The sequence below is a fragment of the Equus caballus genome, chromosome 28 (assembly GCF_041296265.1).
Source record: "Equus caballus isolate H_3958 breed thoroughbred chromosome 28, TB-T2T, whole genome shotgun sequence".
In the NCBI taxonomy this organism is placed as follows: Eukaryota; Metazoa; Chordata; class Mammalia; order Perissodactyla; family Equidae; genus Equus; species Equus caballus.
The window spans coordinates 40,925,258-40,948,424 of record NC_091711.1 but is presented as its reverse complement, the minus strand read 5'-3'; the positions used below and the strand labels follow the sequence as shown (position 1 = coordinate 40,948,424).

Here is a 23,167-nt window from a genome sequence, read left to right as displayed (position 1 = left end):
GGCCCACGATGCTGACGCCCAGGCGGCGCCGAGGGCGCGGCGCGGGTCAGCGCTGAAAGTTGGGCGGCCCGCGGGGAGCGGCGCGGGACGGCCCCGAGGCGCGGGGACCCGGAGACCCGCGGACAGAGCCGCAGGCGGGGGAGGGGCCGGCCCGCCGAGTTCGCGGGGAGGGGGCGCCGGGACTCCCCTCTCCCCGCCCGGACGCCGCCCGCCCGACCGCGCCGTGGGATGTAGCGCCTGCTCGCCGCCTCCCGGACACTCGTCGGACCCTCCGCCCCGCGGTAAGCCGGGCCCGCGCCCGCCGCTGGCGCTGTCCGTCCGTCTGTCCGGCCGCGTGCGTGTCTGTGTGTCCTGGGCCGGCCGCTCTGGCCGCGCCCGCTGAGCTCCTTATCCCCGCCCGGGTTCTGGCTGCCAGGCGCGCGTTCAGCGCGGTCCGGCGACTCCTCCAGAGCCGGGGAGCCCTGTCCGTCTGTCCGTCGGGAGCGTCGAGGTCTGGGTTGCGCGGCCAGGAAGGAGGGGAGAGGTGGGTGGAAGGGGCCTTGACCTCCTGCCCCGGCTACGACCTTCGCCTGCTTCCACCCACCCCCAGTTGTCACGCTGGGTTCGGTTCAGAGGAGCGTCAAGGCAGGTGACTTGTGGCAAAAGGGGGGGGGGGGTCTCCTTTCCACCTCCCCAACTGCAGCCTGTTTGCATATGGTCCTGCGATCTGACAGAGGACAAAAGCCCACTTCTAGTCTTTGAGCACCTACTTTGGGCCAGATGACCCTAGAAGGGGTGGACGGGGAGCCGATCAGTGAGGCAGCTCACAGTTCCCGGAGGTGGAGGCTGCGCTGTGGAGAGAGGCGCAGACCGCGTTTCCCTCCCTAGGGATCCCCAAGGAAAGAGGTCGGAACAACCTGGAGCAGGGAAACTTCCCCTGCAGCGTGCTGAGTGTCCCCCACCGGCATCAACATCCTACTTCTGCCCCCAGGGCCCAGGCTCCAGGATGGGGAAGGAGGCAGAGATGGCAGGCGGGAGCGTGGAGAGACTAGAGGCAGGGCCGCTGGCAGAGCCGGCAGGTGAGGGCCTCCAGAGCGCAGGACATCGTGCATCAGGTTGAAGGAACAGGGAGCTGAGGGATGGAGGGGGGCCCGGGGGCCATGCAGGCAAGGGCCAGAGGGAAACCGGACCCTCTGTGTGTGTGCATGTGTGTGTGTAAGTGTAAAATCTCTATTCTGTTTCTCCCCACATCCAGTCCTATGACCTCCAGAGCTTCTGGACTTTTAAGGGGCTGTTGGCAGGACTTTGGGGACCTGAGAGCCACACTGTGGCCCCAGCTTGGCCTGGGATGAGGGGAGCAGAAGGTGGAGGAGGATAGTGGGGTGAGGCTGAAGTGCAACATGGCAGGAGCAAAGGCTGCTGGCCGTTGAGCTGACCCATATCCGAATCGGAGCCTGGAGGGCTGAGCCTAGAACATTCCATTCTGTTCTCCACTAGGAGGAAGGGCTCTTTCTGGGGTTTTCCACACTGGGCAGTGGGCCTCATATATCCTCCATTCAGGCTCCTAGAAATCAGCTCAGCTACCTGAGGAACCAGCACCCTGGGCAAGTCATTTTCATCTGTGACCCTCAACTTCCCTATGAGGAATGAGGACACCACTGCCTGCCCCACTGACCTCCAAGGCAGGCCCTGGGCTCGCGTGAGCCTGGGGAAAGTAGATGGGAGTATGGACTCATTTTACCTTTGGGAAGATGGCTAGCTGATGGGCAGGGAGATGGTCTGAAATAGACGGCTAGCCAAGCAGAAAATCATCCAGGAACTAGAGGGAGGATCTGAGGCTGGGACGCTCTTCCTCAAGAACCCTTGGGTTCCCCTTGAAAAGGAAGCTCCTCTCCCAGAAAAAGCCTTTGGGGTGACTGGGAACACACAGAGCTGGCCTTGAGTTTCTGCTGGGTGACCTTGGGCAGCTGGCTTGACCTCTCTGAGCCTCAGTTTCTTCAACTGGAGAGTGAGGATGATGGTATTGACTTCTCTGGATTACTGCATGATTTAAAGATCTCTGAAAGCGGCTTGCACAATCCTGGAGCATAGTAGGTTCTTAACAGACATTTGCGGAATGGAGAATGAAGTGGCTCTGGGAGATGCTGCGAGATTTCTCAGCTTAGGATAAGAGGGAAGGGGAGGAGGAAGAGTGTAGGCTTGTAGGGCGGGCTGGTTCTTAATGTGGATCTGGGGGAGGCGGGGGCGAGTGCTGAGGGGGGTGTGAGGAGGAGGGGGCCCCTCCGCGGGGACCACTGAGTCACGAGGACATGTAAGCGACATGACAACCAGCAACATGGTAACCAGGAGACTAGCGGCGGTGGGAACTGGAGCTGGAGCGGTGTGCTGGGGGGGCTGGAGGGGCCGGGGAGTAGCCTAGCTGGTCTCTTAGAGTGAGGAGGGGAGGCCCCAAGGCCAGGTGGGCTGGCGAGGTGGGGTGGGTGGAGGCTAGAGTGGAAGGAGGGGAGGCGACTCAGGGTCTGCTGGGCAGGGGGCTTCTCCTGTGCCTCCCCAGGCTCCTCGCTCGCTCCTCTCCTCCACATCTCCACTTTTCGTGCTTCTCCCCCTAGGATGCCAAATTTGGCTCACGCAATCTGTCGTCTCTCTTCTGAGATTGGCACCGGGACCAAAGCTGAGTGCATTACATCACCGCCGCTCCCCCTGCACGAGGAGAGGGAGGGACAGAGGGCCGGGGGCACGCGGCCAACCCTCAACTTTCTTTCCTGTCTTCCTGCTCACTCTTCCCGCCTCAGTCCCAGGTGTCGGGGGCTTCTGGGAGCAGCCAAGCAGGGCCTAGAGGCAGAATAAGGGCTCCAGTCTTGGGGAGATCCCAAGGCTGGGGCAGGAGGCCAGACCATGCTGCCATCCCCCTGGCTAGGTAGGGCGTGGGAGGCAAGGAGCCTGGGTTCAGGACCCGGATCTGTCATTGCCTTGCTGTGTGACCTTGGGCGGCCCCTCGCCCCCACCCCGTGCAGAGTCTACATGTGTATAGAGAGCAGTTGGCCACTGCAGATCTTTGTGACTCTCCTGAAAACAGACACCCTTGAGTCCCACTGCTCTCCTGGGCACAGAGGAGAAGTCCTGAAGCTTGAATGGCTCTCTGTGACCTTGAGCAAGTGACTTTGCCTCCTTATGCCTCCATCACCTCACCTATAAAATGGGGACGCTAGAGTGCTCCAAGGCACCAGACGTGAAAGAGGTACTGAACGTGAAAGAGCGGGACAGGGGAAGAGACAGGGTCTCTGGCCCTGAAACCACAGACCCGCGGAGGCCCCATGGCTCCCCGCATGCTGGGCTGGGGGTGGGGGGCAGGCCAACCCAGCCACTGGCGGGGGCAGTAGGACAGTGTCTCAATTCAGACGGAAAGCTTGGAGCTTAAATCACTGCTCTGATGCCCTCATTTTGCAAAGGTGGAAACCGAGGCCCAGAGAGGGAAGTGGACGCCCCCCTCAAGGTCACAGAGATAGTTTGGGGGTGGAGGGAGCAGAGCCGAGGCCTGAACCCGGGGCTCCTGGCTCCCAGCCCTGCCTGGAAGTGGACAGGCGGACACACCCCCCCTGTGGAACACAGTGGACAAGCCCGGACAGGGCCCAGGAGCTTTGAGTGCCAACTTCTCGCTTTGGCCTCCTCCTTTGTCCCTTCCTGCTCCCTGTCTCCCCCTCCCCACCATGCCTGGGCATTAGTCCCACCCCTCGTTTGTTCTATTTGAAGAGTTCCCTTTCAGGCTCATTTTAAAGCCCGTTTCAGGCAGTCCCAGGCAGGGACAGGCTGGATTTGGGGGTAAGCTGGAAGATTATGGCCCCTTCTAGAAGATTCTTAGAGCTGGAGTTGGAGAAGGATGGGGAACATCGGTGCATGTTTTGTGAAATAGTGAGCTCCTCATTCCCAGAGCTATTCAAACAGAACCAGATGAGTACCTGCCAGGGATCCTGACCCGGTGACTCTTGCTTTATGGGTGAGGTTGAATGACATCCCCACCTCCAAAATCCCAGGAGTCTTTGATATCCCCAGGAGGAGCTGAGAAGCAGCGCCCATCGCTTACCCACTTCCCAGCAAGGAAACTCACGTTGTCACCCCAGACATTGGGCTAGGAGCTTTTTGCAAATCCCTTCTCATTTAATCCTCCGAGCAACCCCGCAATGTCGAATTGCCGTCCCCGTGTTACAGATGGGGGAGCCATGGCTCAGAGAGTCTGTGTGATCCGCCCAAGGTCACGCAGCAGGGGAGTGGAAGAGCCTGGGTTTGAGGCTGGGCCAGGCTGGAACTTCCTTGGGAAAAGAGTGGAAAACGTCCCTCCCCTGGGCTGCGGCTTGGCAGGAGATGGTCTGTCGCCCCCACAGCATGACACCCCCTCAGGGATCCTCTGGGGGCCCCATTCTGAAGACACAGATCTAGTCATGCACCCAAGGAGAGAAGTCATTTTACAAATGGGAAGACTGAGGCTCAGAGAGAAAGAACGACCTTCTCAGAGAGTTAGATTGGGGCCTGGGCTCTGTCCCCTGCACCAGTGGGCAAGGAGCGGCATTTGGGCTGATGGTGGCCTGAGGTCTGGGATTGGGGGTGCAGACTGCTGGGTGGTTTGGCAGAGGACTGACTGAGAGAGTACTGGCTCTAGGCTGGGGCTGCGGGTGCGGAGTCAGCCTCAGAAACAGCAAGAGGAGAACAGGAAGGGAAACCAGCAGGGACAGCAGGTCCACCTCTGTCCTCCGTGGTCCTGCCCCAGGGCCACCCACAGATGTCAGTGTTATACAGCCTGTGAGGTCAGGGGAAACCAGAGAGTGTCTTGAAGCCAGCAGCCTTGGGTGTGGCTCGCTGTGTGACCTTAGGTCAGTTCCTCAGCCTCTCTGAGCTTGGTACATCCATCTATGTGACCAAGAATCTGGACTGAATGATCTATTTCCACAAAGTAGCTGCCATTGGGCTGTCATCTCAAAGTGCTCCTCCCATCCCCACCAGGACCCTGGGCCCTGGGCAAGGGACAGGCAGAAATCCTGGGGGTTGGCATAACCTTTCAGCCTCCTCGGGGACTCGGCCCTCCTCGGGGTGTGGGGAGATCTCCGGGCGCAGCCCTTCTTCTCCTTTTCATCTTTATTTTTCTCCTGCTCCCTCTTCCCCTCGCTACGTGGGCTGATCGCTGCTCAAACTTTTAATTCAGATGGTAATTGAAATAATAATATGGGCTGAGGCCCCTCTGCTTGTGACGCCGCAGCTGGTGGAGCTCAGCTATGAATAGACCTTGAGTCACACCCGCGCTCCTGCCGGCGGGCGCGCACACGGGCGCTCACAGGGTGGTAGGTGGGGTGCAGCCTGGGGGGCAGGGGGGCTCGGGCTCCAGCTTGCCCTGGGTCTCGGCGCCCCGCTCCCAAAGGCCTGGGCCAGTTCTTCCCCTGCAGCCCGCCGTCTGGTCCTTGTGGAGACCCCGGAAGATGTGGGGCATCCGCAGTTCTCTCTGTTGACAGAAGGGGAAACTGAGGTTCGGCAAGGGGGAGTGATTGGCTGGAAGCAGGTGGAAAGTGACTGGGACCGGATCTGAACTGGTGGGCTCTGCCTGATTCCAAGACGCCTCTTCTTTTTCAGGACACACAGGCCGGGCAGATGGGTGAGAGGGATGCTGGGCTGTGGCCCCTGCCTCCTCCCTTTGCATCCCCGTGCCTCGCCTCTTCCCAACACACACACTTGCACACTCAGACTCTTATACACACACACTCTCTCACACGCACACATGTGAGCTGCTCAGATAGAAGTGCTTTTGCTTGGCGGCGGGGAGAGCTTTCCTCAGGGGTCCTGTGCAGGAAGGGGGACAGGCCCCCGGGGGCCAGGCTCTGTGCTGGGCCTTATGTTCACGATTTCACTTAACCCTCCCGCCACCCTGTGAGGACCATCACTCCCACTTTTCAGATAAGAAAACCGAGGCTTCGCGAGAAGCAAGCCTTTGCCGAGGTCCTCTGGCGGCCATCTGACCTCTGTCTGATCTCTGCGCCCTGTCCCAGCCTCCGTTGGGCCTCCTGGAGGAGGGAGGGTGCATCTCTCCCAGCCTGGGCCTCCCCTCTCTGTCCCTGCGACAGTTCCCCCATTCCTCCCTGTGGCTACCTGGCCAGTCGTTGGCCAGCGCTAGAGACAGCAGCTGGAACATCCAGCCGCAGGGGGACGGGGAGGTGAGGTACCCATGAGGGGCATTGGCAGGTCAAGGAGAGGATCCCTAGGGGCCTCCAAGAAAGGTGGTCCTTGTGGTCCTTGGTGTTCCCGACCCCAGCAGGAGCCCTGTGGGGAGAAGGCGGCGTTGTCATGGTGACCTGTCAGCTGGGAGCTTTGGTCTAGGCCTGCTCAGGTGGGCCCAGCAGGGGCCCTCCAGAAGGGCAGAGGGGAGACGGGGCAGGGCACAGGGGTGCAGTTGGGCAGAGGTGCTCCCTGGGCCTGGGACGATGGAGAAAATGCTCCCGAGCTTTCCCCAGTGGCCCCAGTCTGCCCCTGTGTCTGATTTTTCTCCTGCATTCTGCTGGGAGACGGAGCAACTGAGTCCAGAGGCCACAGTGATTTGCCCAAGGTCACCCAGAGCTGGGGGCAGCGCTGTGGCTGGACTGGAGCCCAGGGCTCCTCCTGACTCCTCTGCCCCACGCCCCCAGGGCTGCAGACACCCTGTCCCCCTCTCTCTCAGACACCCCCTGTGTCTGCGGGGTTTGGAGGAAAGGAAACCTAGATGGCTCCAACGCCCTCTCCCAGGAAAATCCCCAGGTTGGAGAGAGGGGGAGGGGCAGCAGCAGGTCTGGGGTTGATCCCAGCTCCACCACTCACTTCCCCCGCATAAACTTGACCAGGTCCGTGTCCTCCTGGGAGCCTCTCTTTGCTCCTCTGTGAAATGGGGACAATCTGTGGTGATGTGGGGTGTGCCTGGCGCTTTCCTTTTGTTGCCCCATCTGTTCCTGGAGCCCACCCAGCTCCACCTGGGCTGCAAGGATGAGAGGGGACCTTAGCGAGGCCAAGGGTGTGTGCACCGTGGGGGATCGCTCTCATTTCACTGATGGGGACACTGAGGCCTCAGGGAGGGAGTGTGCCCCACCCCGACTTGGTGGCAGAATTGGCACCAGGTTTCACCACCTGGCCTCTGGGATGCCCCAGCAAAGTCTCTCTCCCAGCCTGCGCCCCGAACTCCCCGGAGGAGCCGCTCCCCGCTCCCCCCACCCTGGCCCCCGTAGGCCTGGGAAGAGGTCCCGGCCCACCTGCCCTGTGAGAGTCAAGGTGCTGCTCAGCCTGGGCGACAGATGGAACCGGGTCAGCGATTCGGGAACTCCGTGGGGCCATACAGGGGAGGAGGCAAGCACAGAGCTAGAGGGGTCCTGACTGGGGGTGACATGGGGGGACAGAGGGGGCTCCAGTCACTCTGACACATGGGCATCAGAGTCCCCCACAACTCGCTGGTTGGGGAGCTTACCGTCTCCCAGGGCAGCCCACTCGTCTCTAGAAGGTTCTGCTAATTGATGCCTGCCTCCCACTTTGCCCTTCCCTCTGCACCCTGAGGCCGGAGGGTCTCAGCTTGTTCCTGACAGGCAGGGAGGCCCACTTCCCTCGGCCCTCTGAGGTTCTCTCCTTCGGCCTCGGTGGTCCCAGTGGAGGCCTGAGGCTTGGAAAGAGAAGATGTATGTTCAGGTGTGCTTCGGCTGCTGTGTGGCCTTGGGCAGCCTTTCCTCCTCTCTGAGCCTCCATCCTCTGACCCGTAGGGTGGGCTTGTACCCCTGCATCTGTGGGTTGCTGGGAAGATCCCGTGAGCCTGTGAGTGTGACATGGCCTGTTGTTGACATGAGCTGCCTGAGTGTGACTCAGTGGCAGCTCCTGGCAGGTTTCCGGGCCCCCAGCCCCCACGCTAACTGGCCATCACGTTCTGATGCTGCTTCTCTGGCTGTCTTGGGTGTCAGCGCCCCACCTCCCTGCTGAGCCCTCCAGACCTGCCTGGGTGGGGGTGGGGTGCCTAAGCACCAGTGCCAGGCGGTGCAGCTGCAGGTCCTCAGGCCACCTGACCTTGGAAAGAGCCTCTCTCTGGCTGGGCTCCAGGGCCACCCCCCAAACAGGGGACAGGAGCTGGGCAGCAGGGAAGAGAGGGGACCGGGCGGGGCAGAGAGTGGGCCATGGTCTCACACTAGAGCTAGCCTGGGTCCCTGAGACCACAGGCCAGGAGACAGAGAGGGGACTGGAGAGCCCACCATGGGAGGGAGTTACACTCACCAGCTACACTGAAAGCACAGCGGAGCCTCGCTCCCCACACTCTAGTGGCTGCCTGAGGAGGGGTGAGCCCCTTGTCATGGGAGGTATGCAAGCAACTGCTGAGTGACACCTGTTAGGGGGACAGCAGTGGGTTCTAACACAGGGCCAGGGGAAGGGATTGGACGCAGAACCCAGAGTCCCTATTGTTTAGGACACTAGAGGTGACTCAGGGTCTAAAAGACTGTTCCAAGAATTCTCCCGTGACCTCCAACAGCTCCCCTAAAAGCCCATGGCCCAAGCGTGGTCAGTCGCAGCTTCAAAAGAAGCCCTAGGTCCCTGTGTCAACGCGTCCACAGCTCCTGGGCACCCCCAGCTCAGTGTTTTTCAAATTGCGTGCGGTCCTGACCCGTTCGTGGCTGTAAAATTGATTTAGTGAATTCACTACTTATTTTTTTTAAACTAAAAAAGAAAATCTCAAGCACTTTTCATGCAGTGAGGGTAAGTATCATTTTGTGATGCTCTTGCTTCAGCTTTTAAAATATATCTAGTGTATAATGGGTAGCGATGTACAATATGTCTGCGCCTACCCTGGGTCTTGGGCAGAAAGTTGGAGAGCTGGTGCCTGTGTGGAAATCCTGGGGGCCCCACTGACAGGGGCTCGGGTGTGCAGACTGCTCTTGTCCAGGATATAAATGCTGAGAATTCCCGGATGCCCCTGCTCTGTCCTCAGACCTCCCTTCCTTTGCCCAGCAGCCCACTTAGCTCCAGGCCCCCGAGCCCCACAGTCAACCACCCCGCGCCGGGGCCTGGGCCCCACTCTGCCCAACCTGGCCCTGGTCCAGCCCTGCTGCATCTCTGCGCTCCCCACTTGCCCCACATCTTCCTGGGGACCGACTCGCTACGCCCTCTGGCCGTGCAGACCCTTTGCCTCCTGTCCTCACATGCTGACACGCAGTTGTGTCTTGCTCTCTGCTCTTCCTCCAGCCCATAGTAGGCGCTCAATACATGTTGGTCCCCTCCACGTGACTTATAGAGCGCCCTCAGAAGTGAGGCGCTCTGCTGTGTGGAGACACATCAGGCAGGGGGGCAGATGCCGTTTCAGCTCAGCGTGTGTTCAGGGTAATGAATGAATGATGAGTGAGAGGAGCCTGAGAGTGTCTGGCCTGAGGAGCCCACTGGGCAGATGGTCAGAAATGGTGAGTAAGCACGTAGCGCTTTGCCTGCACGTAGTAGGCACTCTGATAGTGACAGTCACTCGTGGATGAGCAGGAGTGTCAGGCAGAGCGGGCCAAGTGCTCCTACGCCATCTCTGGCCCTTCCAGGACCTGCCTGCCCGCCCTCTGCAGCTGGGCCCTGCACATGCCCCCCCATGGACCCAGGACCCTGCGCTGAAGCCAGGATGCCCTGCTCACCCCAGGAGGATGCCAGGGGCTGCTGAGGAGAAGCCAAGGCCCTGTGGGAGGTCGAGGCAGAGGCCCGGGGCCTTGGATGTGCTGCCCCCACTCCAGTGCCACAGAAGGTCTCCTTCTGGTCTCAGCTCAGAGGCCACCTCCGCTGAGAGGTTCTCCCTGACTGCGGTGACAAAAATAGCTCCTCCTTGGTCACGTTCTGTCACATCGCCCTGCTTGGGTCCTTCACAGGGATTATGACAGGCTGAAACCGTCTCGTTTCCTTGTCAGTCATCAGATGTTTATTAAGCATCTTCTGTGCACCCGGCACTGGGGTTCAGGGTGAAGTGAGAGTCGAGGTCCCCGCACTTAAGGAGGCTGCCGATGGGCTTGGCCTGGGTCCCGGCATGCCACAAGGAAGAGTGGGATGCAGATGGGCGTGCCCAGAGGAGGCAGCCTTTGCATCAGGACCTGAATGGCAGGAAGGCTCGAGGCTGGGAGGATCCCAACCAGAGGGACAGCCAGTGTAAAGCCTCAGAGACAGGAGCGAACTTGGTGCGATCAAGGGACAGGAAGAAAGGCCCGCGTGGCCAGGGGTGGGGGTGGGGAGTGGAGGGCGAGGTCAGAGAGGGCAGGACCGCACTGTGGGAAGCCTCGAGGGCACTGAACAAGGAGTGACATGGGGCCTCAGCCCGTGTGGAGACGGGACTGCGGGAGGAGAGGACGGAGAGGTAGGCGCAGGGGGAGGCTGTGGAGTCGTCTGGTAGTGATGTGGCTTAGAACAGGGAGGACTCTGCAGGCTGGATGGACTAGGGGTGGGGCCAGCGTCCAGGTCCTAGTCCGGAGGGTCGTCTGCCTGGGGAAGCTCCTGAGCCCCCAGTGGGAATGAAAATGACGGGGCTCACCCCCAGGGGGTCAGAGGACCAAAGGAGAGGCTGGGGCTTGGCCTGGAGTAAACACTAGATGTTGGTCCTTATACCACATTGTGACCCCCGGGCCTGAGTGACCCCCTGGGAGGTCACAGCCTGAGATGGGGACAGCGGGGGAGGGGCGATCCTTCTGTCCTGGCGGAGCTGGGTTTGATGTGCTGCAGACGCCAGCTTGTCACTGCTCCAGAGAGTGATTGGGGCGCTGGTATTTTAAGCCAAGGCCGAGCCTGGGTGCTGCGCGGGGCCCCTGGCCTGGAGGGCTCAAGGAGGAAGGCGAGGGCGAGGCAGTGGCCTCCGTCAGCGCTGCTAGGAGGCCAGTGGCTCAGAGGAGCCTCAGAGGGGTGGAAGAGGGGGTTGGGAGGTGACGGGAAATCACCCCCTTCCAAAAAAGGTTCTGCACTTTACGGTTTATAAACCTTTCCCTCCACCGTCACTGTTCATCTTTGTAGCATGCCTGTGAAGTGGGTGTTATTCCTCCCCTTTTTGTGGATGCGACTCAGAGAGGTTAAGGCATTTTTCCATGGCCACACAGCACATAAGTGAAGTGTTCTCAGTCTTTCTGGGATCACAGTCCCTTTTGAGGACCTTATGAATGCTATGACTCTTCTCAGAAAAATACACATATGTACACACTAATTTTAAAACTTTCTATGTGTCTTTTTTTCTGTAGGTAATACATTCATATGGTTCTAAAATTAAAAAGACACAAACGGGAATTCAGTGAGAATTCTTCCTCCCACCCCATCCCCAGCCACCTGCTTCCCCTCCCCGGAGGCTGCCAGTGTCACCAGTTTCCTGGGTCTCCATCCACAGACAAGCGCAGACAAGCAAATACGCGTATCTATAAATTTCTTTTCTCTCCTTTTTTATGCAGACGGTAGATACTATACTCAGCGTTCATCACTGTTGCCTTTTTTCGCTGAAGAACGCATCTTGGAGACCCACACCCCTCCTTCCAGGGCTCCCTCTCCCTTTTTTCTGGCTGCGTGGCATACGAGTCATGGATGGGCATCGGGCTGCTTCCAGGCTGGTCTGGGCACACGAGGCACCCGGCTATCTGCACGCGTGACTGGCTGCAGGCTGAGGTCCCGGGGTGCACCCGAGTGCCATAGGCAGTCAAAGTCACCCTGGGGTGGCCCCTGCTGAATTACCCCCTGCAAGGGAGGGAGCGAGCCTGGCGCGCGGCTGACCCCCTGCCCCACTCCTTGCCTCTCCCACGCCTCCTCTGAGGTGCCGCCTGTGGGCCCAGCAGAGAATCCAGGGCATCCTGTGTGAGTCGGGGAGACATCAGCCCCCACTACCCAAGATCCTGGAGGCCCTCTTCTCTGCGCAGCAGCCGCAGCTCCTGGAGTCGTGTTTGTTGAGAGGCCAAGCGCAAGGCAGTGTGGGTGGGGGGCAGCGATCTCCACGCCTGCCGCACCCCTGGCTGGGGTGCTGGGAGGGGGAGGCAGCCCTGGGCTGCGCCGAGGGCCCCTCTGCTCCTGCCCCCCGCCCGCAGCTCCCCCGCCCCAGCACCTTGCCTTCTCTCTGCCCAAGAAGAGTCTTCACCCTTTCTGGTGGGGGAGGGAGGGCATCCGCGTGGAGCAGGGAGGTGGGCCGCTGGCCTCGGGTGGTGTGGGCTGGTCAGAGCTACCCGGGCAGCTCTGCTAAAGCTCCCTCTTCTCCGGCTTCGGGGCCCGCCGTCCAGTTGCCCCTCTCTCCGCCGCTTGGCCTCCATCTGCCGCGCCAGCTTCTCCTCCACGAGCAGGGGATGCCCGGGCTGGGTCTGAAGCCCTCTTCTCTTCCCGTCGGCCTTATCGCTCCAGGAGAGCTCATCCGCTCTCACAGCCCAAAGCATCACCCAGGGGGTCGAGATCTTACGTGTCTAACTCCTCCCGGATCCCAGGATCTCGCATCCGTTGGATGTCTCCATCTGGATACCCCAAGGCCACGACACACTAGAACCTGCAGTGATCCTGGAAGCCGGTCCTCTTTCAGTGTCCCACCGCTACCTGATCCTGACACCCTTCCTCCCAGCCCCACATCCAGGGCACCACCACCCTGCGGGCTTTTTGTCCACAACAAGTGTCCCGGGGCAGCTCCGAGCCACCATCATTGCCAGCCTGGCCGCAGCGGTAGCCCCCTCACCGGGCTCCACTGTGCCCCCCACGGGGTCCTCACACACCTGTCCCAGTGCGCACTCCACACTCGGACAGAGGAGGCCTCCGAGGCCAGACAAGGGCAGGGGGTGCCCCTGGGACCGTACTGAGGATGTTATACTTCTTAAGCCTGGTGGTGAGTACTCAAGGGTTTATTGCATTATCCCTTATTTCTACTTAAAGATTTCCCGTGAAAATTTAAAAGACCAAACGAGGCAAAACACGGCTGCCCGCCGCCTGTTTCCATGGTCATGAGGATGAAATCTTCACCCCCAACCCGGAGACCTCATCCTGGGCAGCTCTCCCTTTTGCTCACTTCGCTCTTGCCACCTGGCCCTGCTGCTGATTCTTGACACACCAAACTCTGTCTGGAATGTTCTGCACCCCCCCTTTCACACAGACACACAATTCTCTTGACAGACTTGGCTCCCACTTACTGCTCAGGTCTCAGTTTAAACGTCACTTTCTCAAAGAGGCCTTCGGGGACCCCCATCCTACTAGAGCCCCTGTCGTCTCTCTGGCATCATGCTGTTTTTTTCCTTCCAGCCACTTACCACAATTTATGGCTGCCCGCCTGTGCAGATGCTCGTTACGGGCACAGCATCTCTCCCCAGCTGACCCAGAAGCTGGGCAAGTCCGCGGCCTGTGCCTGACCCGCAGCAAAGGTGCAGTAAATAGTAATTGAACGGGTGACCTTGGAGGAAGAGCGCGCAGCAGGCCAGATCCTCCGAAGCCACAGCAAGGCAGTGGGGGTTGAATCCCACCACTAGCGAGAGAGCTGAGGTTATTCTAGAAAAGGGAACTTCGGGGATCTGCTCTGCCTTCACATCCCCCTAGGGAAGAGGGACACTGTGTCTGGGGTGACCTCTTTGGTGGGGCTGTCTGGCCAACAGCAGGGGCCCCTGCGGAAGTGGCGAGCTCTCCATCAGGGCCGGGGCCAGGCGTCGGCAATGCAGCAAAGGGCACACTTGCAAGTTGGAGCAGTAGCTTTTGGGTCCTCCAGCCACCAGCTCCTGCCATTTGGCCCTGACCGGAAGGCCCGGCTGGACATTTCGGGGGAACCTGCTTTCTGAGCCTGTTCACCTGCTGGCTGAGTGGTTGGGAGGGAGAGGGGGTGCAGAGCGGGAGGAATGAGCCAGTTCACCCCACGCTGCTCAGAGCCCCTCTGGAGCTCAGTCGCTTGTGTGCCTAGACTCTGGCTGGACCCGAAATGCAGGACCTGGGTCCTGGCTCCAACTTGTCCTATGACTCAGTTCCTCTTTTCCCAATAGAACTGACCTCACAGAACCTGGCACATAGTAAGGCTTGATAAATGTTTACTAAGTGGAAGAAACATGTGATGTGACAATGTTTCTTTGAGGCAGGAGAGCAGCGTGTCTAATGAATGTGCTCTGATATTGACAGCCTGTTTCCAAATCCTCACTCCGCCGCTTACAAGTTGTGTGACCTTGGGCAAGTTGCTGAACTTCTCTGTGCCTTGGTTTTCTTACTCCTAAAGTAGGGATGATAATGGTAGCTTCCTCTGAGGTCACGGTGCGGGTGGCAGGAATTGATCAGTGTGAAGCACTCAGAACAGTGCCCGCACAGAGGAAGTGCATACTGAATTCTCTGTGTGGATTTCGCAATGTCACACCGTTGGCCAGTGGGGGAGGGGCTGGACCCAGGGTCCAGAAGAAGGCGTGGGGGAGGAACAGTGTTGGCTGAGCACCACTGTGTGGCCTGCACGTCTGTGACAATCGACAAGCTGCTTCCAGCCCTCACGGCCACCCTGCAAGGTAGGGATGACAGTTCCTCTGCACGTGAAGACGCCAGGCTCAGGGAGCTCGAGGGACCTGGGGAGCCGGGCAGGACCGCCCACTACCTGCCCGCCCTGTGAGCGTCTGTCCCCTGCTCCCTGGCACTGGTGCGGGAAGACACGCCGGGCAGGGCCACGGGAGGGGTGTGGGCGCTCTGGGACGCTGCATCTGAAATTCCGGGGAGGCCGAGGGAAGGACTGTTCGCCCTTGGGAGTGATTCAGACCACTTATCAGTCACTTACTCTGTGCTGGGCATGTGATGTGCACGATCCACGTATCCCTCATTACAATCCTATGAGGTAAGGACTGTTATTAGCCCCACCTAAAGATGAGGCGTGCAGGGGCTAGAGAGGTTAAGTAACTTGCCCAAGGTCACACAGGCAGAAAGTGGCACAGAGACTCCAGAGTCAAAGGCACAGCACTGGGAGGGGAAGATGTGGGCTCTGGAAATTCATGAAGAGGCGTCAGTCAGACCTCCCTGGGTCTGAGGAGCAGGACCAGGCCTGCAGAAGGCACAGGCAGGAGGAGACACCCTGCCACAGTTTCCCCCGGCCCCAGATCCAGCCTCAGTTCCCCTTTGTTCTTTGAGGAGCACAGCTCACCCGCCTAGGCCTTGAGCCCTGTCCCTCTGCAAAGCCCTGTGTGTTGGAGCTGAGAGGGCCCCCATCCAGGCCCCGGGAGGCGTCAGTCAGAGCTGGAGGAGGGCAGGCCCTGGGCCCTCATGGGGCTGGGAAGGGGGACCGTGGTGTTCATTCCTTCCACGTCCCCCAAGGAAGTCTTCGCACCCTCTCGAACCACTTGGGGTGCACTGTTAGCCCATTGCCCTGTGGGTGCTCCCTGTGGGAAAAGAAGAGTCAACCCCCCACTCCAGGCCCAAGAGGGGCTCAGGGATGGGTGGGCTGATCAGACTCAGGACACCCACTGGATCACCCGCCTTATTTCAGACTCTGTGCTGGGCGCCTTGTTTCATCACATCTTCCCAACCCTCCTAGCAGGGAGCAATTACGGTCGCCCATTTTGCAGATGGAGCGAAGGAGCAGCTGACTGGAGAAGTTAGTGGTGGAGCCAGGACTTGAAGCCAAGCTTCCTGACTCCCAGTCCAGTGCTCTTACATTGCCATCACCATCATCTTCATCATCACCATCATCATCACCTTCACCATCATCATCATCTTCTTCATCATCATCTTCATCGTCATCATCTTCTTCATTATCGTCATTATCATCACCGTCATCATCATCATCTTCATCATCTTCATTATCATCATCATCAACCTCATCATCATCTTCATCGTCATCATCTTCTTCGTTATCGTCATTATCATCACCATCATCATCATTTTTTGCATTTTACCTGTAATGCCCTGTGGGACCCTCAGCCGATGTCTCTATTCTGTAGTGGGTATCATGTTCGCCTCAACAACGGCCTGGTGAGGTGGGTACTGTTATCATCATCTCCATTTTGCAGATGAGGAAACTGAGGTCCAAAGAGGACATGCTAGGAGGTGACAGAGCTGAGACTGAGAACCAGGTCTTGCCACCCAAACACGAGGGTTTGACCAGCACGTATTTTCATAAAGTTGGACAGGAGCCAAGCGGTGCAGACAGACAGTGAGGGCCGGGGGCTCAGCAGGGCTGGCGGCTGGCAGGGCAGCCAGCGAAGGCTTCAGAGAGCGGAGGGCGCTTGGGCTGGCCAGGGCAATGGTGGGAGGCACAAGGGAATCCTGGTGGAGCGGAGCACGTGGGGACCAGAGTGATCTGAGGACCTGGAGCCAGCTAGGCCTGAGTCGGAACCCTGGCTTTGTCGCTTCTGCTGTGTGACCCCACCCTCCTCTCTCCCCCCACCCCTCTGCCCCAGCCTCTGATTCTTCAGCTGGGAAGAGAAATAATAACCCTGCTGTTGCTGTCATAGGTGCTTAATAAATACTTGTTAAATGAACAAAGGATTGCAGTGACGCTTCAGCGAGGCAGGCCAGGCGGTGCCTGGCAGAGGGCTGGCACTCCAGAGTGTTCGATTCCTGAGAATCGCCACAGAGAAGGACAGCGGATTCCGCTGGGCCCCACGGCTGAGCTGTGTGACCTCGGGCAAGTCACTTCATCTTGCCTGTTGTCCCACCCAATAACAATGGGATGCCCAAGGGCCCTGCGAGCTGGCGCTGGCTGAGTGCTCCCTAAGTGTGGCCTTCTGGCCCCTCCCTCCTGCTGTCCAAGGGGCTGAGAGCAGGCCCCATCCGCCCCGGGTCTCAGTAACTGCGGCTGCTGTCTGGGGCCGGAGGGCCCGGCTGAGGCGCACCTGCGGCTGCCGCCGTCGTGTCTCCCCTGAGTGGTGAGGGTGGGAGCTGAGAGATTTGCCCTCACAGCCCACCTGGGGTGCTGGAGTCCACCGAGGCTGCCACTTTATCAGCTTTTCTTTTGAGAAAGGAGTTATGGGTAAGGAGGGGGCGTTTAGGGTCATAAAATCCAAGGGAAAACCTAAGAGGTGGTCTTCCTGCCCCCTCTGGACCCCTGTAGGCAGGGCCCAGCCCTCCTTGACTCCTCAGCAAGGGGCAGATAGCGAGGGTGCCAGCAAGTGGACGGCCCTGCTGGTCACCTTCACTGTCTCCCTGAGGCCCAAGCGTCCTTTACCAGCTGCTGATTCACCATGCCACAACCCTGCTCTCGGCCTCAGTTTCCCCAGTTGTCCAGTAAAGTCTGGACTAGAGGCTCCAGATTGTGGATCTCCACAGCACAGCAAAATTAAAAGAGAAAAAGAATTTGGTAACCGGACCAGCATTGTCAATCCTTCACTTTGGCGAGAAAGGACATTCCGATTTTTAAAAGCAGCCAGCATCTCCCATGCCCATGATTCCCAAAAAGAAAGAAACTTTGCTGTGAAAAGAGTCCCAGGATGTCCTCTTCGAATAAAGGACAGCGACTGGAGGAAGAACCAGGCGGGCAGTGGAAGGACTTTTGAGGTGACCCAGCAAGGCAGCGAGAGAACCTGGCCTCCCAGAGCCTCCAGCCTAGAAATGTGCTGACCGCTCTCTCCTCCCTGATGCTTGCAGGGCACGTTCGGAGCAGAGGAGTCGAGAGCTCCCTCCCTCCCAGAAAAGCACAGCTGAACTGCAGCCGATACAGGTGCCTAGACAACCAGAGTGCTCGCTCGCTCGTTCTTTTAGTAAAACCTCCACATCCAGAGGAGGCTGGCACGCAATTGTCAGGCTGGCATGCAGTTATCAGTGCCTCTCGCCCCCTTCTGCCTCTGTGCCCCTTCCCTCTTTCACTTTTCCTTCCGGCCCTTGTGCCTTGGACAGGAAGCCCCGTGTGACAAACAAGGGAAGAAAATCTGGTCCTCTCCCAGTGGTTGTCACATGAAAGCACAACGCCAAGCTTCGTACTTATCACTTTTGGGTCCCAGATTGTGTGGGTGCGGGCGGGCCTGTCGTTTCAGCCGAGGGAGTCCTTGGTGACGGGAGTGTTCTCTATGTGAGCGGGTCCCTGCGACGGAGGGCTGGGGGCACTGGCTGAGGGTCTGGACATGGGCTCCTTGGGGCGGGGGCAAGAGTGGCGGGTCTGGGTGGAGCACCTGTGCCTGGGGCAGCTCTCCCAACAGCCCAGGAGCAGACGCTTCTGAGCATCACCCGAGCTAAGACAGGCGAAGCTGTCGGCACAGGGGCTTGGCAATAGTTGTTGTGACCAGGAGAGGAGGTGCAGGGGCAGGGGATAAGCTGTCCCCCACCCTGGGCTGCCATGTGGGGCTCCTGGGGATGGGGAGACGGGGGTGGCAAGGCAGGGGCTGGGGGTGAGCACTGAAGTTGCAGGTGTGAGTGTGGGGGTGGGGACACGCGGAGCCTTGGGGCTGGCCCTGGGGCACGGGGCTTGGCTGCGGCTCCTGTCGCTTCCACTCATGAATGGGAAACAGTGGGCCGTGCTGGTGAGGCGAGGACCAAGAGTTTATAGCTACGCGGGATGGTCTCCTTCACCCCTCATCCCCAGGGCCCTCCTGGAGAGGGGGCCCACGAACAGCCCTCTCCGGCAGCTCAGGATGCAGTCCCAGGGCAGGTCCCGTCCCTTTGACAGGAGACTAGGGCCCCCAGCACCCTGGGCTCGTGTTCAGCCTTGGGCAGGGTCCTCACCCAGCAAGGGCCTCAGTGTCCTCGCTCACCAAAGGCCCAGGTCGCCATCACTTGTCCCCCCAGCCTCTCTCCCAGAGACCTGTGGAGGGTGAGTCCAGGTCTGCTGGGGCCCTCTCTCCCCCAGCCCCAAACTCCACCCCCACCCCCTCCAGGGAGGCAGCCTCTCCCCCCAGGAGCACCTTGACCTTCCAGGAGCGGGAGTGAGGAGACAGGCTCAGGGCTGGCCCACCTTGCCTCTTTCTGGGGCCCCTAGCAAGTCTGTCCCAGCTCTGGGCTTCCTCGGCCTCAGGCATAAAATGAGGGTCTTAAAATCAGTGGTCTTCCATTCCTTCAGGCTCTGGTTCCTTCTTCGGTGCTAATGCAGGCACTCAGGACAGTGGGACAGAGCGGAGCGGGAGGCATTTAGCGAAGGAAGACCTCCCTGAGAGCTATTTACAGCCTAGAATGTGCCCCTGGCCCCCAGTGCCCTCAGGGCTGCCACCTGGAGCCCTGGCTTTGGGACTCTAGGGGAGGTGGCAGAGAGGGTCTGGCACTCCTAGCTAAAGCTATGACCTCTTGAGGGCCAGCATTGCACACCCATGTTACCCGTTCAGACTGATGGGCTCGCTAGTCCCATTTTCCAGATGAGGAAACTGAGGTTCAGAGCAGCCGAGTAACTTGCCCCAGCTACATGGTGGATCTGGGACTTCAGTTCCGGACTGTAGGATGCAGGGAGCTCCTTTTAAGGGAGGAAGGGAGAAGAACCCAGAGTCGGGGTGGGGTGACGGTGGGAGGGGGCGCAGGGCTCACTCTCCCTGGCTGAGAGAGGGAGTGTCTCCGGGAAGAGGCTGGCTCTGAAGCTGTTGATCTCTAAATTACAGCGTTGGCGCGCACCGGTTGCTGCGGCAACCGAGTTGTCCTGAACTGGGGGAAGTGTATAAACATTGCCACAGATGCACAATTAGATCAGGAAGAAGAATAGGACAGAAAATAGAACTTCCAGCCTTACATAATTCTGGGCCAAAACGTTACCGGGAACCCAGACCCGGGCCCAGCCCTGCCAGCCGCCAGGGCGCTGGGCAGCACCATCTCCCTCCTGGGGCCCCCGCGGAAAGGAGGGGTGGAGGGAGGCTCCGCCCGCCACGGGCCCAGCTGGTGTGCCCGCCACCCGCCACCCGGTGGGGTGCGGGGCCGCCTCCACGGGCACAGCTGGGGATGCTGACAGGCGACAACTGCCTCTCACCAGCTTCTCCCGCTCCCGGGAAGCGGGAAGGAAGGCAGGAGGGCGACTGGTTTCAAACAAGTACTTACTATCTCCTCGGGTCCTGTGAGGTGGAGTTTTGATCCTAATTTTACAGATGAGGAAACTGAGGCTCAGAGAGGTGAAGTGAGTTGTCCAAGGGGACAGAGCTCGACAGTGGATGTGTCTGCCTCCCCGACTCGGGGTCCCCACACCATGAACTCATCAATGTTGACAGCACCTGGGAGCTGAAGAGTTAGACACACCTGGGTTTGGACCCACTTACAAGCTGTGTGGCCTTGGGTAGGTCATTTCCCCTCTCTGAGCCCCTGTTCCCTCACCTGTGACATAGGAACAGCGATGCCTACACAGGAACCAAAGCTGGGGGCTCCCCTTCCTCCATCATGATCACTACCAGTGGAGTGTTCACCTACCGCTGCTCCCAACAAGTTTGGGGACAGGACAGGAGCCAAGGAGAGGCTGTGGGTCCCAGCACTGTCCAGTCACACTTTCTGCGAGGATGGAAATGCCCTATATCTGCTCTGTCCAGTATGGTGGCCATTTCCACCTGTGGCTACTAAGCACTTGAAATGTGGCTAGTGCAGCTGGGAAACCAAAGTCAAAATTTGACTTAATTTTAATTAAATGTAAGAGCCACTGGTGCCCAGTAGCTGCCGTTTTGGACAGCACAGGAGAATGTCCAGCCCCCGAGATCCCAGATGGCAGAGGCTGAAACCAAGGCGGTGATAGGGGACCAGAGCATTCACACCTCCATCTGCTTGGGGCAAATGGGACAAATGGTGGGAGGGTGGAGCCAAAAGGGCATCAGGAAGCTCCCAGAACAGAGGACAAAGGAGGGTTGGAGATGGGCAGAGTGAGGGGCTGGGGCTGGGACCTGGATCCTGGTGGCCTCAGCTTCGGGTCCCACAGACGCCAATCCTGGAGCTGGGATAGCCTCAGAGGCACTGACATAGGCCTCGATACTCCCTCCCTGTCAGAACCCCCTTCACTGTCTCATTCTGTCCATGGGGCGGAGGAGGTCTCAGGTTCCAGTCTAGGCTCCTCCCCTCCTGAGCATCCCTGGACAGGCGCCTTGCCACCCCTCACCTGGGTGCCCCCCTGACCCGGGTGCCCCTGGGCTCTGGGAAAGGCCACCCCCACAGCAGCTCCTCACTCCCCAGCCTCTCACGTATCTGCTTTCTCCTCCCTAGGCCCTGCGTCTTCCCAGGTGACCACGCCGGCTTCAGGACATGCACGGGCACAGCCGCAACGGGCAGGCCCACGTGCCCCGGCGGAAACGCCGCAACCGCTTTGTTAAGAAGAACGGCCAATGCAACGTCTACTTCGCCAACCTGAGCAACAAGTCGCAGCGCTACATGGCGGACATCTTCACCACCTGCGTGGACACGCGCTGGCGCTACATGCTCATGATCTTTTCCGCGGCCTTCCTCGTCTCCTGGCTCTTTTTTGGCCTCCTCTTCTGGTGCATCGCCTTCTTCCATGGTGACCTGGAGGCCAGCCCAGCGGTGGCTGCTGCCGGGGCCCCGGTGGGCAGCGGTGGGGCTGCCCCGGTGGCCCCCAAACCCTGCATCATGCACGTGAATGGCTTCCTGGGTGCTTTCCTATTCTCAGTGGAGACGCAGACAACCATCGGTTATGGGTTCCGGTGCGTGACGGAGGAGTGCCCGCTGGCGGTCATCGCCGTGGTGGTCCAGTCCATCGTGGGCTGCGTCATTGACTCCTTCATGATCGGCACCATCATGGCCAAGATGGCTCGGCCCAAGAAGCGGGCGCAGACGCTGCTGTTCAGCCACCATGCGGTCATCTCGGTGCGCGACGGCAAGCTCTGCCTGATGTGGCGCGTGGGCAACCTGCGCAAGAGCCACATCGTGGAGGCCCACGTGCGGGCCCAGCTCATCAAGCCCTATATGACCCAGGAGGGCGAGTATCTGCCGCTGGATCAGCGGGACCTCAACGTGGGCTATGACATCGGCCTGGACCGCATCTTCCTGGTGTCACCCATCATCATCGTCCACGAGATTGATGAGGACAGCCCGCTCTACGGCATGGGCAAAGAGGAGCTGGAGTCGGAGGACTTTGAGATCGTGGTGATTCTCGAAGGCATGGTGGAGGCCACCGCCATGACCACCCAGGCCCGCAGCTCCTACCTGGCCAGTGAGATCCTGTGGGGCCACCGCTTTGAGCCCGTGGTCTTTGAGGAGAAGAGTCACTACAAGGTGGACTACTCGCGCTTCCACAAGACCTACGAGGTGGCCGGCACGCCCTGCTGTTCCGCCCGGGAGCTGCAGGAGAGCAAGATCACCGTGCTGCCCGCCCCGCCGCCCCCGCCCAGTGCCTTCTGCTACGAGAACGAGCTGGCTCTCATGAGCCAGGAGGAAGAGGAGATGGAGGAGGAGGCAGCGGCCGCTGCCGCGGTGGCCGCGGGCCTGGGTCTGGAGGCGGGCTCCAAGGAGGAGGCGGGCATCATCCGAATGCTGGAGTTTGGCAGCCACCTGGATCTGGAGCGCATGCAAGCCACCCTTCCGCTGGACAACATCTCCTACCGCAGGGAGTCTGCCATCTGACCTCCGGGCCCTGTGCTGACTGCTTCCCACAAGAGCCTCTGCTGGGGGTGGGACGCCAGGACACCCCTCCACACTCAGGACAGAGCTGACCCTGGTTCCCTGGACCTTCTGGAGGGAAGTGGGGGCTTCAAAGACTGGGACTTCAAAGTCCCTTCCTACTGACTCCAGAGTCCAGGCCTGGGAAGGGCCAGGATACCCTCCACCCTGTCAGCCCGGGTCCCCAGCACCTACCCACTGGTGGCTTGGGGACCCCAGACCCACCACCCTTTCCCCACTGACCCTTCAAGGACATGCCCCCTTTGCTCTCAGAACCTTGGGGAAGGCGGCTGGACTGCTGGGGGGTGGGCATCATGGTGTTCTGGGGTGGGCAGGGGGTTCATCTCAGGGGAGGGAGGGAGGGGGGTGCGTTTCTTTTGCATGACTGTGGCCTGTTGCTCATGACTTTCTTTTGTAAATATCTATAAATGGAGAGAGATGGAGGCACCAAACCCACCTTCCGCATTTGTACCTGCAGGACGCGGGGATGCGGCCCCTCTCTGTGCACCCCTCCTCCTCTCCCCGGCCCGGCAACCTAGCCCCTCCCCCGCCCCTGGCTGCTCCCCGGAGCCCTCAAAGCCAGCCATCTTGGCCCCTGGATGGTGGTGGGTCTGAGCGCAGAGGCGGGACCCCAAGGGGCAGGATGAGGGCCCATCCCTTCCTGTGGTCCCTCTGGACCCCCAGGCCCAGCCCAGACTGACAATGGAGTTTGTAACTATATATTTTTAATAAAGTATATGGTCCATTA

At 59.7% G+C, this 23,167-nt stretch overlaps 2 protein-coding genes across 5 annotated transcripts in view; one reads left to right on the top strand and one right to left on the bottom strand.

Annotated features, from left to right (window-relative positions):
• LOC138921244 (uncharacterized) overlaps window positions 1–12,248 on the bottom strand; it is an 18,654-nt gene extending 6,406 nt beyond the window's left edge. Inside the window, exons 1-2 of the mRNA XM_070254224.1 lie at window positions 12,165–12,248; window positions 5,304–5,467 (exon numbers count right to left, since the gene is read on the bottom strand). Coding sequence (XP_070110325.1) covers window positions 5,304–5,467; window positions 12,165–12,248 — 248 coding nt within the window. The remainder of the gene's footprint in view (window positions 1–5,303; window positions 5,468–12,164) is intronic.
• KCNJ4 (potassium inwardly rectifying channel subfamily J member 4) lies at window positions 142–23,167 on the top strand. Of its 4 annotated transcripts, XM_070254177.1 has the most exons (3): window positions 14,235–14,444; window positions 15,489–15,899; window positions 21,010–23,167. In XM_070254177.1, exon 3 carries the CDS (start codon window positions 21,049–21,051, stop codon window positions 22,381–22,383), a length of 1,335 nt encoding a protein of 444 aa, XP_070110278.1. In that variant the 5' UTR covers window positions 14,235–14,444; window positions 15,489–15,899; window positions 21,010–21,048; the 3' UTR covers window positions 22,384–23,167. The 4 variants fall into 4 exon arrangements, with proteins under 4 accessions (XP_023486998.1, XP_070110278.1, XP_070110277.1 ...); XM_023631230.2 differs by lacking the exons at window positions 14,235–14,444; window positions 15,489–15,899 and adding an exon at window positions 142–281; XM_070254176.1 differs by lacking the exon at window positions 14,235–14,444 and having other exon boundaries at window positions 14,485–17,581.

Excerpts from the sequence above, each read along its gene's own strand:
- KCNJ4 (XM_023631230.2), top strand. The coding sequence starts at position 21,049 with ATGCACGGGCACAGCCGCAACGGGCAGGCCCACGTGCCCCGGCGGAAA.